General features: G+C 39.1%; 1 protein-coding gene and 1 non-coding gene across 16 annotated transcripts in view; one reads left to right on the top strand and one right to left on the bottom strand.

Moving 5' to 3' along the window:
- EXD1 (exonuclease 3'-5' domain containing 1) overlaps nt 1-16,346 on the top strand; it is a 36,085-nt gene that overhangs the window by 2,633 nt on the left and 17,106 nt on the right. For 12 of the 15 annotated variants that reach the window (XM_038580104.1, XM_038580098.1, XM_038580095.1 and 9 more), the window contains 4 exons: nt 6,025-6,093; nt 8,894-8,951; nt 9,259-9,380; nt 13,378-13,436. In XM_038580104.1, coding sequence (XP_038436032.1) covers nt 6,066-6,093; nt 8,894-8,951; nt 9,259-9,380; nt 13,378-13,436 — 267 coding nt within the window. In that variant the 5' untranslated portion in view covers nt 6,025-6,065. Of the gene's footprint in view, nt 1-6,024; nt 6,094-6,987; nt 7,154-8,893; nt 8,952-9,253; nt 9,381-13,377; nt 13,437-16,346 lie in introns of those variants that run through there. The other 3 variants (XM_038580105.1, XM_038580106.1, XM_038580099.1) reach the window with 3 other exon arrangements.
- LOC119866955 lies at nt 8,324-8,463 on the bottom strand. Its single transcript, XR_005381907.1, has one exon. It is a non-coding gene; the product is annotated as a U4 spliceosomal RNA (small nuclear RNA).

Here is a 16,346-nt window from a genome sequence, read left to right as displayed (position 1 = left end):
GTATCCCAAACAGGGGTAAGATTTAACTGGGTGGGAAAAAGAGGGAAGGTATTTTAAGCCAGTGGTTCTTAAACTTTATCTGTATATGAGAATCACCTGGGGGACTTGTTAAAATCACAGAATACTGGGCCACCCTCCAGGAGTTTCTGATTCTTTTTTTTTTTTTTTTTAAGATTTTATTTATTCATAGAGACACAGAGAGAGGCAGAGACACAGGCAGAGGGAGAAGCAGGCTCCATGCAGAGAGCCTGACGTGGGACTCGATCCCGGGTCTCCAGGATCACACCCTGGGCTGCAGGCAGCGCTAAACTGCTGCGCCACCGGGGCTGCCCGAGTTTCTGATTCTTAAGGTCTGGGGTGGGGCCCAAGAATCTACATTTCTAACAAGTTTCCTGGTGCTGCTGATGCTCAGCTGGAGAACCACACCTTGAGAACCATAGTTTTTCACAGACGTAGCAGCATGTACAAAATATGTAGAGATATGAAAACTTGGTTCATTCAGAAAATGTAAGTAAATTTCTGTATGGGGATATAGTGAGACTTAAGGCTGGAGAAGGAGGTATGGGACTGATCGGAAGGCCTTAACATATAGTATTTGGATGCTTCTGAAAGCCACGAGGAACAGTTTGAAGGATTTTTATTTTTTAATAGGCTCTAGCCTGAACTCATGACTGTGTGATCGAGTTGCTTGCTCTACTGACCGAGCCAGCAAGATGCCCCACAATTTGAAGGATTTTTAAGTGGGAGGCATCTAAGTTTTTGAGCTTGTTGCCTGAAATTTTTAATGCTATGTTTGTTAGGAACCCTGTTCAGCTGCTGGAAACCTATGTCAAACAGCTTAAACGAAGCAGGAGTTTATTCTCTTATATAAAGGAAGGCAGCCCTCCCAAGGCTTCTGTGGGTCTTCCCAGAGTTGGCAGAGATCCAAGATTCTTCATCTTTCTGCTCTACTGTCTACATGCAAACCTCAAGATCATGTGATGGCTGGTAGAAGTTACATATGGGAGGAAAAGGGGTAGGGAGGTGTTCTCCCAGATGAGACCGTCCTCTTCAAGAGATGCCCTGGAGATCCAGGAAGCCACCACTGTCTGTGGAGAGATTACGCTCGTTGCCAGCCTGAAAGAATGGCATTGAGTTGACAACAATTAAGATATGCTACATGCTTGTTCAACAAAGCATTCAGTCTAAATGAAATATTTTTAAAAAATATTTATCCATTCATGAGAGACGCACAGAGGGAGGCAAAGACAGGCAGAGGGAGAAGCAGGCTCCATGCAGGGAGCCCGATGTGGAACAGGATCCCGGGACTCCAGGATCATGCCCTGAGCCGAAGGCAGACACTTCAACCACTGAGCCACGCAGGTGTCCCTAATGGCTAAACTTTTATTTAAATTTTTTTCTTTTTTCTTTTTTTCTTTTTTTAAAGATTTTATTTATTCATGAAAGACAGAGAGAGAGAGAGGCAGAGACACAGGCAGAGGGAGAAGCAGGCTCCATGCAGGGAGCCTGATGTGGGACTCGATCCCAGGACTCCAAGATCATGCCCTGGGCTGAAGGCAGATGCTCAACCTCTGAGCCACCCAGGCATCCCTTTTTTTTCTTTTTTTAGAGAGAGTGTGCATGCGAGCAGGAGGGAAGAGGGAGAGAGAGTATCTTAAGCAGGTTCCATACTCAGTGCACAGCTGAGATGGGGCTCTATCTCAGGACCCTAAAATCATGACCTGAGCTGACGTCAAGAGAAGGACATTTAACTGACTGAGCCACCCAGGGACCCCTATTAGCTAAACATTTTAAAGCAAAAAGCTTTAAAGACTTAAAAATATTAAAAATAATAATAATAATAAGTAAATAAAAATATTTATTATAGGGGTCTCTTGGGGCTCAGTCAGTTAAATGTCTGCCTTCAGCTCAGGTCATGATCCCAGAGTCCTGGGATGGAGTCCTACATTGGGCTCCCTGCTCAGTGAGGAGTCTGCCTCTCCCTCTCCCTCTGCCCCTTCCTATGCTCATGCTCTTTCTCTCTCTCAAATGAATGAATAAAATCTTAAAATAAAAACATTTATTATATTTTATAATTATAAAATAAAATTTTTGTCTATTATGTAATTATACATTTTTACAAAATATAAAATACAATATAATACTTATAATTTGTAATTATTTTCATAGTAGTTCCTATAACTGAAATTATTAGGTAAAAATTACAGATACTTTAAATATATTTTTTCAAGATTTTATTTAATTTTTTTGAAAGAGAGTAAGAGGGATCCCTGGGTGGCGCAACGGTTTGGCGCCTGCCTTTGGCCCAGGGCGCGGTCCTGGATATCTGGGATCGAATCCCACGTCAGGCTCCCGGTGCATGGAGCCTGCTTCTCCCTCTGCCTGTGTCTCTGCCTCTCTCTCTCTCACTGTGTGCCTATCATAAATAAAAGTTTAAAAAAAAATTTAAAAAAAAAAAGAGTAAGAAAGAGATAGCAAGCAGGCAGAAGGGCAGAGGAGAGGGACAAGCAGACTCCCTCCTGAGAGAGGAGCCTGACACAGGACATGATCCCAGGACCCTGGGATTACGACCCAAGCCAGAGGAAGACTCCCAACCGACTGAGCCACCCAGGTGCCCCTACTTTAAATATTTTGACGCATATTTCCAAATAGTTTTTCAAAAGGATTGTGTCTTTTTACTTTACTACTAGTAATGTATGAGTGAAATACAGTAAATAATCTAAGATTGGATTTTTTAAAAAATGGTGATGTTTATATTTCCTAAGTTTTTGCTAGTTTTATAGGTAGAAAGTGGTGTTTCATCTTGGCATGTTAAGAAAATATTCCTAAGGAAGTTGAACATATTTCTTTACACTTGTTTACTAATTTTATGTACTATTTGAACAAAGCAGGGAGTATTTTCACTATGACAGCTATGTGAAGGAAGGACTCTAGTAGAGAGAAACTAGAGGGAAAGAACATAGACAGATCTTGACAATCAACAGATCCAATAAAGGAAATATGAGGGCAGCCCCGGTGGTGCAGTGGTTTAGTGCCGCCTGCAGCCCAGGACATGATCCTGGAGAACCGGGATTGAGTCTCGCGTTGGGCTCCCTGCATGGAGCCTGCTTCTCTCTCGGCCTCTCTCTCTCTCTCTCTCTCTGTCTCTCTGTCTCTATGAATAAATAAAATCTTAAAAAAAGGAAACATGATGGGGGTCAGAGCTAAGGCTCAGCAAGGAATGGAAAAGAGAAGACAGATTTTATTTATTATTTTTTCAAATTTTAGAAATACATAAGAGATGGGATAAGTAACTGGTAATCAATATGCTGAGAGAAATAAGTCAATCAGAGAAGGACAAACATATGGTCTCATTCATTTGAGGAATATAAAAATAGTGAAAGGGAATAAAGGGGAAAGAAAAAATGAGTGGGAAATATCAGAAAGGGAGACAGAACATGAGAGACTCCTACCTCTGGGAAACGAACTAGGTAGGGGTGGTGGAAGGGGAGATGGGCGGGGGTGGGGATGACTGGGTGACAGGCACTGAGGGGGGCACTTGGGATGAGCACTGGGTGTTATTCTATATCTTGGCAAATTGAACACCAATAAAAAATAAATTTATTTTAAAAATTAGATAATTAAAGAGCAATGGAAGGGTTCCTGGGTGGCTCAGTCAGGTAAGCATCTGACTTGACTTTGACTCGGGTCATGAGATGGAGCCCCATGTGTGTTCTGCACTGAGGGTAGAGCCTGCTTAAGATTCTCTCTCTCCCTCTGCACCTCCCTAGCCCCGTATGTGCACTGTCTCTCTCAAATAAATAAATAAATATCAATGGAAAATGACTACTACATTTCTGACTCAGAAGATTAGGTATATAGTACGGTTATTAATTGATAGAAATGTAAAGAGGAGGGATCCCTGGGTGGCGCAGTGGTTTGGCACCTGCCTTTGGCCCAGGGCGCGATCCTGGAGACCCGGGATCGAATCCCACATCAGGCTCCCGGTGCATGGAGCCTGCTTCTCCCTCTGCCTGTGTCTCTGCCTCTCTCTCTCTCTCTGTGACTATCATAAATAAATGAAAATTTAAAAAAAAAAAAATTTTAAAAATTAAAAAAAAAATGTAAAGAGGAAATTTGTTGGTTACTGGGAGAAGATAATGATTTCAGTTTGAGATCTTACAGCAAGTCTGCTGTTAGTTGGAAATGTGAGTGGAGCTCTGAGAAATAATCTGTGCTGTAGAAACTGGATGTTCAGGGCACCTGGCTGGCTCAGTCCAAAGAGCATGTGACTCTTGATTTCAGGATTGTGAGTTTGAGCTCCATGTTAGGTAGAGATTTCTTTAATATAAGTAGGGATTATTTATATTTAAATATATGTATATACACATATAGGAAATCAGGATGTCAGAGGTGGTGGAGGCAGTTGAAGAGACAGGAAAGAGCAAATAAGAGAGACAATATGACATTGGTTCAGAGTTGTGTATTAAAACACGTGAGGCCTGGGTTTGAATCCTAACTCTGTCTTTTATTAGCAATGTGAACTTGAGCAACTTATTCAACCTTTCTGAGTCTCAGATTCCTCCCTATCAGAGATAATGAAATGCCTCTCTCGTTATACTACTGGAGAATTAAATGTGGGCAAATAATTAGCATGGTGCCAGCTCTGAGTTGGTGCTCAGTATGGTAGCTCTAGGAAATTAGTAGGAAAAGAACTAAATTTGAAGTGTGTCCGATATGCCAAAAAAGAAAGGGAGAGAACAGTATTTGCCAAAAGATACATGGGAGCCAAGGGTGATAAGACTTAGAAACTCTTTTTTTTTTTTTTTTTTTTGGATTTGAAAAATAGTTGTGATTTTTAACCTCAGTAAAAAGACTTTCAGTGGAATAGTGAGGGTGAAACTATTATTTTGGATTGCTGCACAATATAGAAATATACAGCCACTGGGAGCACTTAAATCTAGAGAAATGATACCATACTGTAGTTATGACATTTAAACTTCTTGTAACTCTTACATGCTCACAGTAGTAGCCCTATATTTGGGCCAGGAGTTAGATTATTGTCCTTGACCATATTTTCTAGCAAGTAGCATGGCATGAAACAGGGTATGGACTCTAGAAGTAGTCAGCTGCCTTAAAATTTTATCTGAAATTAGGTGTGGCAAAAATCAATAGAAATATAATAAATAGGGCAGCTCTGGTGGCTTAGCCGTTTAGCACCGCCTTCAGCGCAGGGTGTGATCCTGGAGACCCGGGAGTCCCTTGTCAGGCTCCCAGCATGGAGCCTGCTTCTCCTTCTGCCTGTGTCTGTCTGTCTGTCTCTCACTCTAATAAATAAATTAAAAATCTTTAAAAAATATAATAAATAGTTCTTAGCATCAAGGCCTTAGAATATTCTTTTTTTTTTTAATATTTTTTACTTATTCTTTTAAGAGAGAGCAAGCGAGTGAGAACATGGCAGTGGAGAGGGGCAGAGCGAGAAGTAGGCTCTCTGCTGAGCAGGGAACCCAACTCGGTTGGGTCCTGAGATCCTGACCTGAGCTGAAGTCAGACACTTAATCAACTGAGCCACCAAAGTGTCCCTAAGATGTTCTCGGAAGAATTTAAGTTCACCATCCTGCTGCTGCCCTTTACGTTCTTGGACCATTCTAAGGTTCCCTCTATTCTCTGTCCTACTTGTTTCAAGGCTATAGCTTTGTAGCCTATTATTAACTCTTCATTTCTTGGGGAAAATAATTTGGAGATTTTTGTAAAACTCAGGTATGACACTTTTTTAAAAAGATGTATTTATTTATTTTAGAGAGAATGAGTGGATGGAGGGACAAAGGAAGAGGGGAAGGGAGAGAATCCTCAAACAGACTGTGCACTGAGTGCAGAGACAAATGCAGGGCTCAGTCCCAGGACCCCGATAACCTGACCTGAGCCAAAATCAAGAGTCAGACACTAAGCCAACTGTGCCACCGTGGTGCCCCTAGATATGGCATTTTTGAGAGGCATTATTTTCTTATGATTTTTACTAACTAAATGAATCATTTTCTATAACAGTGAAGAATGTAGAGACTGGTCGGAGCGTTCCAGGAGTAAAGATGTTTTTTGGGTACGAGATTGTGAACGGTGAGAGCTGCATGTTTCCTGACTGTGGATATTGGGATTTGTAGTAGTAGTAAACCCACTGCTCTGCTTCATTCCAGTTTTTGAAAAACTGAGATGCTGTATTGCCTTTAATATTGCATTGATGAACTCTTACAGTGGGTATTGGCGAATTGACCTTTATCTTAATTTTTTTGGTGTGTAATATGAGCAGAATGTCATAAAGAGTTTTAATCATCTAGGGTTTACAATGTGAGAACTGCTGGTGCCCGTTACTAGACACTCAACCAGTGGGCAGTTAAGAATCTGAACAGAAAGGAATTGTCTTGCTCAGCAATTGAATTTAACACTACAGAGTCAAAGTATATTCACAGCCCCTTATATAAAACCCTGGAGTCCAAATGTTTCAGAATTCAGAAACCTGGATTTTTGGAAAACAACACTATATACTCTTTATATTATGTAACATCTCAAGCAGGTTTGGGAAGCACTCTGTAATAAAACATTTCTACAGGGAAATGTGCAGATAATCATTCTAAATGGAATAAACTAGGACCATAAATAGTATGTCAGTTAGGTTTTGCTGCCAAAAGAGTTACAGACAATTTTTAGTTTTCAGAGAGTTTTGGATTTTGGAATTGCAAGACATAGCTCTGTTCTTTATTTCTGCCAGCAAAAGCCATTTAGCAAGAGTAGGTCTAACTGTTTGCCAAAAGGAGTAAATATGGAAGCTCTTCTGGTCAGTTGCTGCAGATAAGCCAATTAGGATAAAAGAAAAGGGAAGCAAGAACTGTTCTTATTTTCAAGAATTCAAAAGCAGAAAGCCCTCCAAGAAGGAGTAAAGATCAGTCTGGGATGGAGGAGTGAGGAGAACAAGAGATCTGGGACCTTAAAGACCTATTCATTTCTTACCTACAGGAAAGGACTCCTGTAGACCAGAGACTACTGCTGCTTGAAAGATTACTTTGTTTTATGAGATAAGTAGAATTAAGAGAGAAATGAAAATTCACCAAAATAATGACTGTCCATCCAGACCTACTTCAAGACACACAGTTCTAGCCACCTACCGTTCCTTTCTGACTGAGTATGCTACTATAAACACTCTCTATCCCTTGAACACCTTTTTATAATGGCTCTGAGGGTGGTAGTAGTAGTAGGATTCTTTTTTTTTTTTTTAAGGTTTTATTTATTCATGAGAGACACAGAGAGAGAAAGGCAGAGACACTGGCAGAGGGAGAAGCAGGCTCCATGCAGGGAGCCCGACGTGGGACTCGATTCCGGGTCTCCAGGATCACGCCGTGGGCTGAAGGTGGCGCTAAACCGTTGAGCCACCCGGGCTGCCCAGTAGTAGGATTCTTTTTTTTTTTTTTTTAAGAATTTATTTTTAAGTGATCTCTATACATAACATAGGGCTTGAACCTGAAACCCCAAGATCAAGAGTTGCATGCTCTACCAGCTAAGCTAGCCAGGTGCCCCATAGTTGAATTCTTACTGTATTTTAACTGTTAGCCTCTGCACTGCATCAGAGCTCTGGACTGAACAAAGGTAGGCTGTGAATGGGTTTGTAAAGAGAAGCAAAGGAATCACTACTTTTAAAAAAAAAGGAATCACATCACTACTACCATCTCCCTAACTTAAGCAGAGCCTGTTGACCAGCTTTGTGAACTGTACACATGGATTTCATCTCTTCCTAAATTCTTTCTCAAGACTTGGCTTTTGTTCATAATTTTTAAGTTCAAAGAACAGGCTTCTCCTTCTTTTCCCTGTGGTTCAGTCAGCCCTAGATTGATACTTTTTCCCCCTCTTCCTGAAAAGCACTTTGAATAAAAATTATTAAAATGAATAATACTAACTGAAATTTAAATAAAACCTTGAAATAAAAATAAATTTAAAAAATAAAATGAAAAATAATTGACTAGTCAGTATTTTTAGTGACTTTCACTTTCTCTGCCCCAGACTCAACAACACCCAGATAGCACAGGGGAAAGAAACATTTGAAACATAGTGGGCCCTGAGTGGATCCTCTCTGAATAGTACCTAAGTATACTTAACTGACTTTAAAATGCCATTAATTATAAAGTTCATTATTTTCGCATCTCAAGAAAGAAAACGTAGCTGCCAATTAAATTGTCATGTACTTAACTGTAAATCATATCTGATTTTGGAGCTGTTTAAAATGTGCACCTTAGAATCAATGGTATACAATATTATCCTACATTCCCTGCACTGTTAGGTTAAAAATAAAATTTTTCAGAATCTGTGGAATATTTCATATTTCTTTTGTGATTTCTAGTCTAGCTTTAATTGCCTTTCATGTCACTGAACTGTTTCAATTAGCAATAATCACGCCTCAGATAAATCTCATTGGCTACGACACTGCCACTGTACAAAATTCATGTCACTGAATTGTTAGTACACCAGCCTGTGAGAGTGAAAGGGACAGATTTGTGAATGGTCTGAGAGAAAATCCCCAAACACTACACAGTGGGAGGGAAGATGCATTATAGTGGGAACGAATATGAAAGAAAATATATCTCTTGAACAAATCTGCATGATGACAAAGGTGCCCTGTTAAGAGCTTTCTTATCCTGCTGAATGACCAAAGAGGCTAGGTAGGAATATAGTATTAGATGTCTTCAGGACTTTGGATAGGCTCCTCTGCTCTATTTATTCCTGGCCAATGAAGGCCTCTGTGGGCTAACATTTCATTTCCAATTATTACTTGTGGTACCTAGTCATCAGACTGTGAGTATAAGGAGACAGGGAAGTGGTTAATTGCTTTCAGATTGGAAACTCTGTTGGAAGCCATTTGGTTGTTTTACAGTGGAACTACTGGATGAAGTGGAACAAGGTGCAATGAGAGAAAAGACATCTTCTGTCAGGTATAGTGAAATAATTTTCTTAATTATGATTTTACCCAAATGTACACATTAGGGTAGAAAGACTTAACACTAATTCATTAGCTATGTAATTCCTCAAATGGCCTGAGGTAATAGAAATGAGAAGAAATAGGTGGATGTTTTCTTCCATCTTTAGATGGTATCTTCAAATCAATGTAAAAACAGTGGATGAGTGAGTCCTCTATGAAATGGAGGTCCAGATTCCTTACCATTGATATGTGGCAAAATCTGTGTACACATCAACAACAAAGAACAAGTTCATCAGAGTGTTGTTTTTTTGTAAGCATAGTGTAAATACAGAAAGAACCAGGATGGATAAAGATGAAGACCTAAACATATGTGAGCCTCTTTCTCTTGGCTCTGAGGCACCAGCCACCACCCTGCGGAATGACCTCAAATACAGCCCATCAGGTAAGTACTCGGGCTCTGAATTGTCTGAGTTCTTTTTATTGTGGTACAGAACCCTTGAGAGTTGGCATAACTCCAACTTAAGGTTCTATATGGAATCCTCAGCTAGGCCATTGTTTCTAGGCTCTGAATTAAGACAAAATATTGTGATTTATTTATTTTTATTTTATTTTATTTTTTTAAAGATTTATTTATTTATGATAGACAGAGAGAGAGAGAGGCAGAGACACAGGCAGAGGGAGAAGCAGGCTCCATGCCGGGAGCCTGACGTGGGACTCGATCCCAGGTCTCCAGGATCACACCCTGGGCCAAAGGCAGGCGCTAAACCGCTGAGCCACCCGAGGATCCCCCATTTATTTATTTGATAATTGAGGATACAAGGGTAAACTACATGCCAGACATTGAGGATACCAAAGTGTGGTATCTCTGCCCTGCCCTCATTGAGCTCTGGTGCAAGAAACAGACACTAAATAAGAAAAGGAGTATAACATACAGTATGTTACTGCCAAATGCTAAGGAGAAAAAAGAAGCGTGTGAAAAGAGTGGTTTTATAATTTTAGGGTGTTAAGGATAGACCTCACAAAAATGAGAACATTTGAGCAAAGGCCTGAAGGAAATAAGGGATTGAGTTGTATGGATATCTGAGAAATGTTTGTGGTTGCTTTTTTTTTTTTTTTTCAAGATTTATTTATTTGACAGAGAGGAGCACAGCAGGCAGAGGGAGAAGGAGAAGCAGGCTTCCCACTGAGCAAGGTTCCTCATGCAGGACTCAATCCCAGGACCTTTGGATCATGACCCAAGCCGAAGGCAAATGCTTAACCAACTAAGGCACCCAGATGCCCCAGGAAATTTTTTTTAAAGATTTTATTTATTTATTTATTCATGAGAGATGGAGAGAGAGAGAGAGGCAGAGACACAGGCAGAGGGAGAAGCAGGCTCCACAGAGTGAGCCCAATGTGGGACTCTATCCGGGGACTCCAGGATCACGCCCTGGGCCAAAGGCAGGTGCTAAACCGCCGAGCCACCCAGGGATCCCGGAAATGTTTTTTAGGCAGAAAAAAGAAGGAATATAAAGGCCCTGAGATAGGAACATGTTAGGATCTTGAAGGAACAGCGAGATCAGAGTGATTGGTGTAGCTGGAGCAAGGAGAGAAGCAATTGGAGATGAAGTGGGACAGGCATTTCATGGAGAACATTGTAGATCATTGTAGGGACTCAAGCTTCTACTCTGAAGTCAGAAGAGAAACCATTGGAAGATTTTTGGTTTTACCATTTCTCTAATGACTAAGTATATTAAAGATCTTTTCTTATTTACTAGCTGAATATCTTTGGTGAATTGTCTGTTTATATCTTTTGTGCATCTTCTTGTTGGACTGTTATTATTCAGTGTTGAGAGCTCTTTATATATCCTGGACATAAATCTTTTCTCACATACATGCTTTACAAATATTTCTTCAAGTCTGCAATTTGTCTTTTTTAAATTTTTTTTTGGTTTGTCTTTTTATTCTAAATTATCTCTCAAAGAGCAGACATTTTTAATTTTGAAAAAGTGCAGTTTATCCACTTTTTTTCTTTTATGAATTGTGCTTTTGATATCCTATCTACAAAATTTTTTCCTGACTCAGTCACAAAGATTTTCTCCTATGTTTTCTTCTAGAGGCTTCATGGTTTTAGCCTACCTTCAGGCCTGGAATCCATTTTTAGTTCATTTTTATACATGATGTGAAGTATAGATCAACAAATTTCTTTACATATATATATTTTTAAGATTTTCTTTTTTTATTTGAGAGAAAGAGAGCACAAGCAGTGGGGAGAAGTAGAGAGAGAAGCAGACTCCCCACTGAGCAGTGAACCCAACTTGTGGCTCCATCCCAGGACCCTGAGATCATGACCTGAGCCAAAGGCAGACGCTTAACCACTTAACTGACTGGGCCACCCAGGTGCCCCCAAGTATGTGTCTCTGTCTGTCCTTCTTTCTTTTTGCATATGGATAGCCAATTGTTCCAGCATCCTTTGTTGACTGTATTTTCTCCATTCAATTACTTTTGCACCTTTGTCAAAAATTAGTTGTCCATGTATGTGTAGGTTCATTTCTGGACACTATACTCTGTTATAGTGATCTTTTTACACCAACCCTAGACTGTTTACTGGGTTTTGTTCGTTTTTTTAGACTGTTTTGTTTACTGTTGTTTGATGATAGAGCTTAAATCTGGTAATGTTAGTTCTCCAACTTTGTTCTTTTTCAGAGTTTTTTGGCTATTCTGTGCTCTTTGCATTCCCCTATGAATTTTAGAATCAGAATGCCAATGTCTATAAAAAAAAAAAACCCCACTGGAGTTTTTACTGGAATCACAATGAATTGATAGATCAATTTAGGGAATATTGGTCTCTTAACTATATTGAATATCCCAACCCAATATATCCCTCCATGAGATCTTAAATTTCTCAACAGCATTTTGTAGTTCTTGGCATATAAGTCTTATAAATCTTTTGCTGTGTTTATCCCTATTTCATATTTTATGCTATTATAAATAGCATTTTTAAAAATACTTCTACTTCCAGGCAGCCCAGGTGGCTCAGCTGTTTAGTGCTGCCTTCGCCCCAGGGTGTGATCCTGGAGACCCGGGATTGAGTCCCACATCAGGCTCCCTGCATGGAGCCTGCTTCTCCCTCTGCCTATGTCTCTGCCTCTCTCTCTCTCTCTCTCTCTCTCTCTCTGTCTCTCATGAATAAATAAATAAAATCTTAAAAAACAATACTTCTACTTCCTATTGGATAGTTTTGAGCAGAAGAACAACATGATCTGACTTCTGTTTTAACAAAGTTACTCTAGATATTATATGGATATTGAGAGGAGGACGAAGGTAAAAGCATGAATGCTTGTTAGACTATTGAAATAATTTTAAGGCAAGTTGATATGGTGGCTTGGACTCTCGTGGTAGCCATATGTTGGTAAAAAGTGGTGGGATTCTGGATGTATGTTGAGGTGTAGCCAACACAGTGTACTGGTATATTAATGTGGTTTTGAGTGAAAGAGGAGAATCAAGGGTGACTTCAGGGGCTTCAGTCTGAGTAGCCTGAAGTATGGATTGCTATTCAGCTGACATGGGAACAGTTCTGGACAGAATAGGTTTTGGGAAGATGATTAAGAGTTTAGGTCCACCTAAGTTTGAATGTCAGACTAGAGAGTAGGAGAAAGGTCTGAGATGGAGATAGAAATGCAAAAGTTAGCTGATAAATGATATTTACAGCCTTGAGACTAGATGAAATCACCAAGAGAGAGAGTGTGGATAGAGAAAAAGAGGTGTGCAGACTGTCTTTTGCCACTCCAAAGTTTTAGAGGTTGGAGATGAAGAAAAAATGTTATGCTATACCTCTAACCTTTTAAATAAATGATTTTATTTTTACTTATTTTTAAAAAGATTTTATTTATTTATTCATGAGAGACACATTTATTTATTCATGGCAGAGGGAGAAGCAGGCTCCTTGAGGGGAGCCCGATTCGTGACTTGATCCCAGGACCCCAGGATCATGACCCAAGCCAAAGGCGTAGACGCCCAATCTCTGCGCCACTGAGGCATCCCTAAATAAACGATTTTAAAACATAATTAAGGACCCAGAGAATTCCAGACGTGTGGATTATGGCCCATCTCCAGGCCTAATTTTATTTTAAACCATTATTTTTTATTACGAACATCTTTTTAAAAAGTACATGTCTTAAAATATTTAAGATGTAAATCTACGAGGAGGGAAACATTACTGGATGTTCACAGGAAATGATTAAATAGTTGTATTCATAAGATTTTCACTGGTGAGGCTTTTGTTTATTCTTATTTGGGAAACAGGATGCTAGAGTGTTCACTGTGCGTTGAGATAATGCAGGTGATAATGAATAACATTAGACCTTTGAGTTACAATACAGGAGGTGTTTATGAGGATGGCTAAAGTGAATGAGAGGCCAAAGAAGACAAATATATCTATTACCTTCATTCTTCTGCAGAGGAAGAGGAGGTGACATACACAGTCATTGATCAGTTCCAGCAGAAGTTTGGTGCTGCAGTAAGTATTGCCCTTAATCATTCTGAGTGTTGTCTGCATATGGGTATCATGTTTCTGTCTCATGAATTTTTCTCTTATTATGAGATCATTGATGTTTTCCCTAATAAATTCAACAAAATATCTGAGTGCCTGCTAAAGGTCAGGCATTATTCTGAGGTCTGGAATAAAGTAATAGTAAAGACAAAGTTAACTATCAAGGAGTTTACATTCATTTCTTTTTCAAGATTTATTTATTTATTTATTTATTTATTTATTTATTTATTTATTTAAGTAATCACTACACCCAGGGTGGGGATTGAGCCCACAACCCCGAGATCAAGAGTTGCATGCTTTTCTGATTGAGCCAGCTAGGCACCCTAAAGAGTTTACTTTTATTTTTAATTTTAATTTTTATTTATTTTTTTTTTTTTTGTTTTTTTGTTTTGTTTTTTTTTTGTTTTGTATTTTTAATTTTTAAAAAGATTTTATTTGTTCATGAGAGACATACAGAGAGAGGCAGACATGACTAATGACACTGAATGTCTTTTCATACTTTTGTTGATAATATGATGTACTCTCTTATGAAGTATTTATTCCCAATTTTTAAAACTTGTGTCCTATTGAGACACCTGGGTGGCTCAGCAGTTAAGTGTCTGCCTTTGGCTCAGTCCCAGGATCGAGTCCCATATCGGGCTTCCCAATAAAAAATAAATAAATAAATAAAATTAATAAATAAAATCTTTTTTAAAAGTTGTGTCCTATTATACATTGCACCTAATCTTATTTTTTAATTTATTCATGAGAGAAAGAAAGAGAGGCAGACACAGGCAGAGGGAGAAGCAGGCTCCCTGTGAGGAGCCCTATGTGGTACTCCTTCCCAGGACCCCAGGATCATGCCCTGAGCCAAAGGCAGATGCTCAACAGCTGAACCACCCAGGTGTCCTAGGAGTTTACATTTCAATGCAAGAAAATAAACAATTATCAGCTCCTGATAAGCACTGTGAAGAAAAATAAAGTGTGGTTTGAAGAGTAGAGTAATACGGAGTTCCTATTTTATATAAGGTGGACAGAGAAAACCTCTGTGAAGAGGTGATATTGGAACAGACATCTGAAAGAAGTAAGGAAGCTAGCTCTGTGGATATTTAGGTAAAGACCTTTAAAAAGCATGATTAGCAAGTGCAAAGGCCCTGAGACTGAAACACACTTAATCTATGTGGAGGAATAGCAGGGAGGCAGCACCACAGTGAAGAAGAGTGGTAGGAAATGGAAAGAGTCAGGAGGCAAATCAAGCAGGGTTTACTAGACATGGTAAGGATTTTTAGTTTGATTGAGTAGGATGGAGAGCCATTGGCAATTTTTAGAGAAACTTTTTTACTTATGTTTTTAAAAATCCATTCTACATGTTCTGCTTAGGCAATTTCTCTGTAATCATTTATTAATTTCAGAGATGACAGTAAATATTGAGCCTAGCATACAGTTCACAGACAGACTTCAGGGGAGTCATTAAGCTTCCTGTTTTTTTTTTTTGTTTTTTTTTTTTTGTTTTTTTTTTAAAGCTTCCTGTTTTGTTGCCAGCTTATGCTTGTGTAAACAGATGCATTTTTTTTAAAGGAAGAATTAGCTTTCCACAGATTCTTTTTTCTTTTAACCACTTAATTGAGATATAGTTCATATACCATTAAATTGACTGATTTAAAATGTATATAGTTCACTGGATTTTAGCATATTCACAGAGTTGTACATCATAATGAATTTTAGAACATTTTAAAAAAGATTTAAGTAATCTCTACACCTAATGTGGAGCTTGATCTCACAACCCTGAGATCAAGAATCACACGCTCTACTGACTAGCCAGCCAGATGTCCCTAGAATATTTTTCATACTGACAAACTCTATGCTTCGAAGCTGTTACCTCCATGCCTCCCTAGTCCCCCCAACCCTTGGCAGCCAAAAATCTATTTTTTGCCTCTATTGATTTGTCTGTTTAGAACATTACATATATTATTTTTATTTACAGAGCACAAACATGCAAGTAGGGCAGGGGGTTGGGGGGAAAAGAGCAGAAGGCAAGGGAGAGAGAATCTTAAGAGGACTCCATGCAGACTGCAAAGCCCAATAGGAGCTCTACCTCACTACCCTGAGATCTTGACCTGAGCTGAAACCAAGAATCAGACGCTTAACTGACGACTGACTAGCACCCCTAGAACATCTCATATAAATAGGATTATACAATATATGGTCATTTGTGACTGGCTGCTTTTGCTTAGCATGTTGATCTGTGTTACAGCATGTATTAGTATTTCACTCAATTTTGTTGCCAAATAACATTCCTTTATATGTATATATCATATTTCATTTATCCTTTCACCATTTGGGTTCTTTCTAGTTTTGGCCATTATGAATAATGCTGCTATAAACATTCATGTACAAGTATAATAACTCTATGTTTAACATTTTGAGAATTGGCCATTGTTTTCCAAAACTGCTACATTATTTCATATTCCCACCAGCAGAATATGAAGATTCTGATTTCTCCACATTATTATTAACATTTGTTGTTATCTGTCATTCTGATTATAGCCATCTTAGTGGTGCGAAATGCTATCTCATTGTGATTTTGCTGATGCCTAATAATGTTGAGAATTTTTCATGTGTTTTTGTTGGGTGTTTATCTTCTTTGGAGAAATGTCTATTCCTTTACCCATTTTTATTTTCATTTTTAAAAGATTTTACTTATTTATTCAGAGACACAGAAATTGAGAGAGAGGCACAGACACAGGCAGAGGGAGAAGCAGGCTCCATGCAGGGAGCCCGATGTGGGACTCAATCCTGGGTCTCCGGGATCACACCCTGGGCTGAAGACGGCGCTAAACCGCTGAGCCACCGGTGCTGCCCCTTTGCCTATTTTTAAAAGTAAGCTCCATTCACAAT

Source organism: Canis lupus, chromosome 30 (genome assembly GCF_011100685.1).
Source record: "Canis lupus familiaris isolate Mischka breed German Shepherd chromosome 30, alternate assembly UU_Cfam_GSD_1.0, whole genome shotgun sequence".
Lineage (NCBI taxonomy): Eukaryota > Metazoa > Chordata > Mammalia > Carnivora > Canidae > Canis > Canis lupus.
This window is presented reverse-complemented; position numbering and strand designations above follow the sequence as displayed.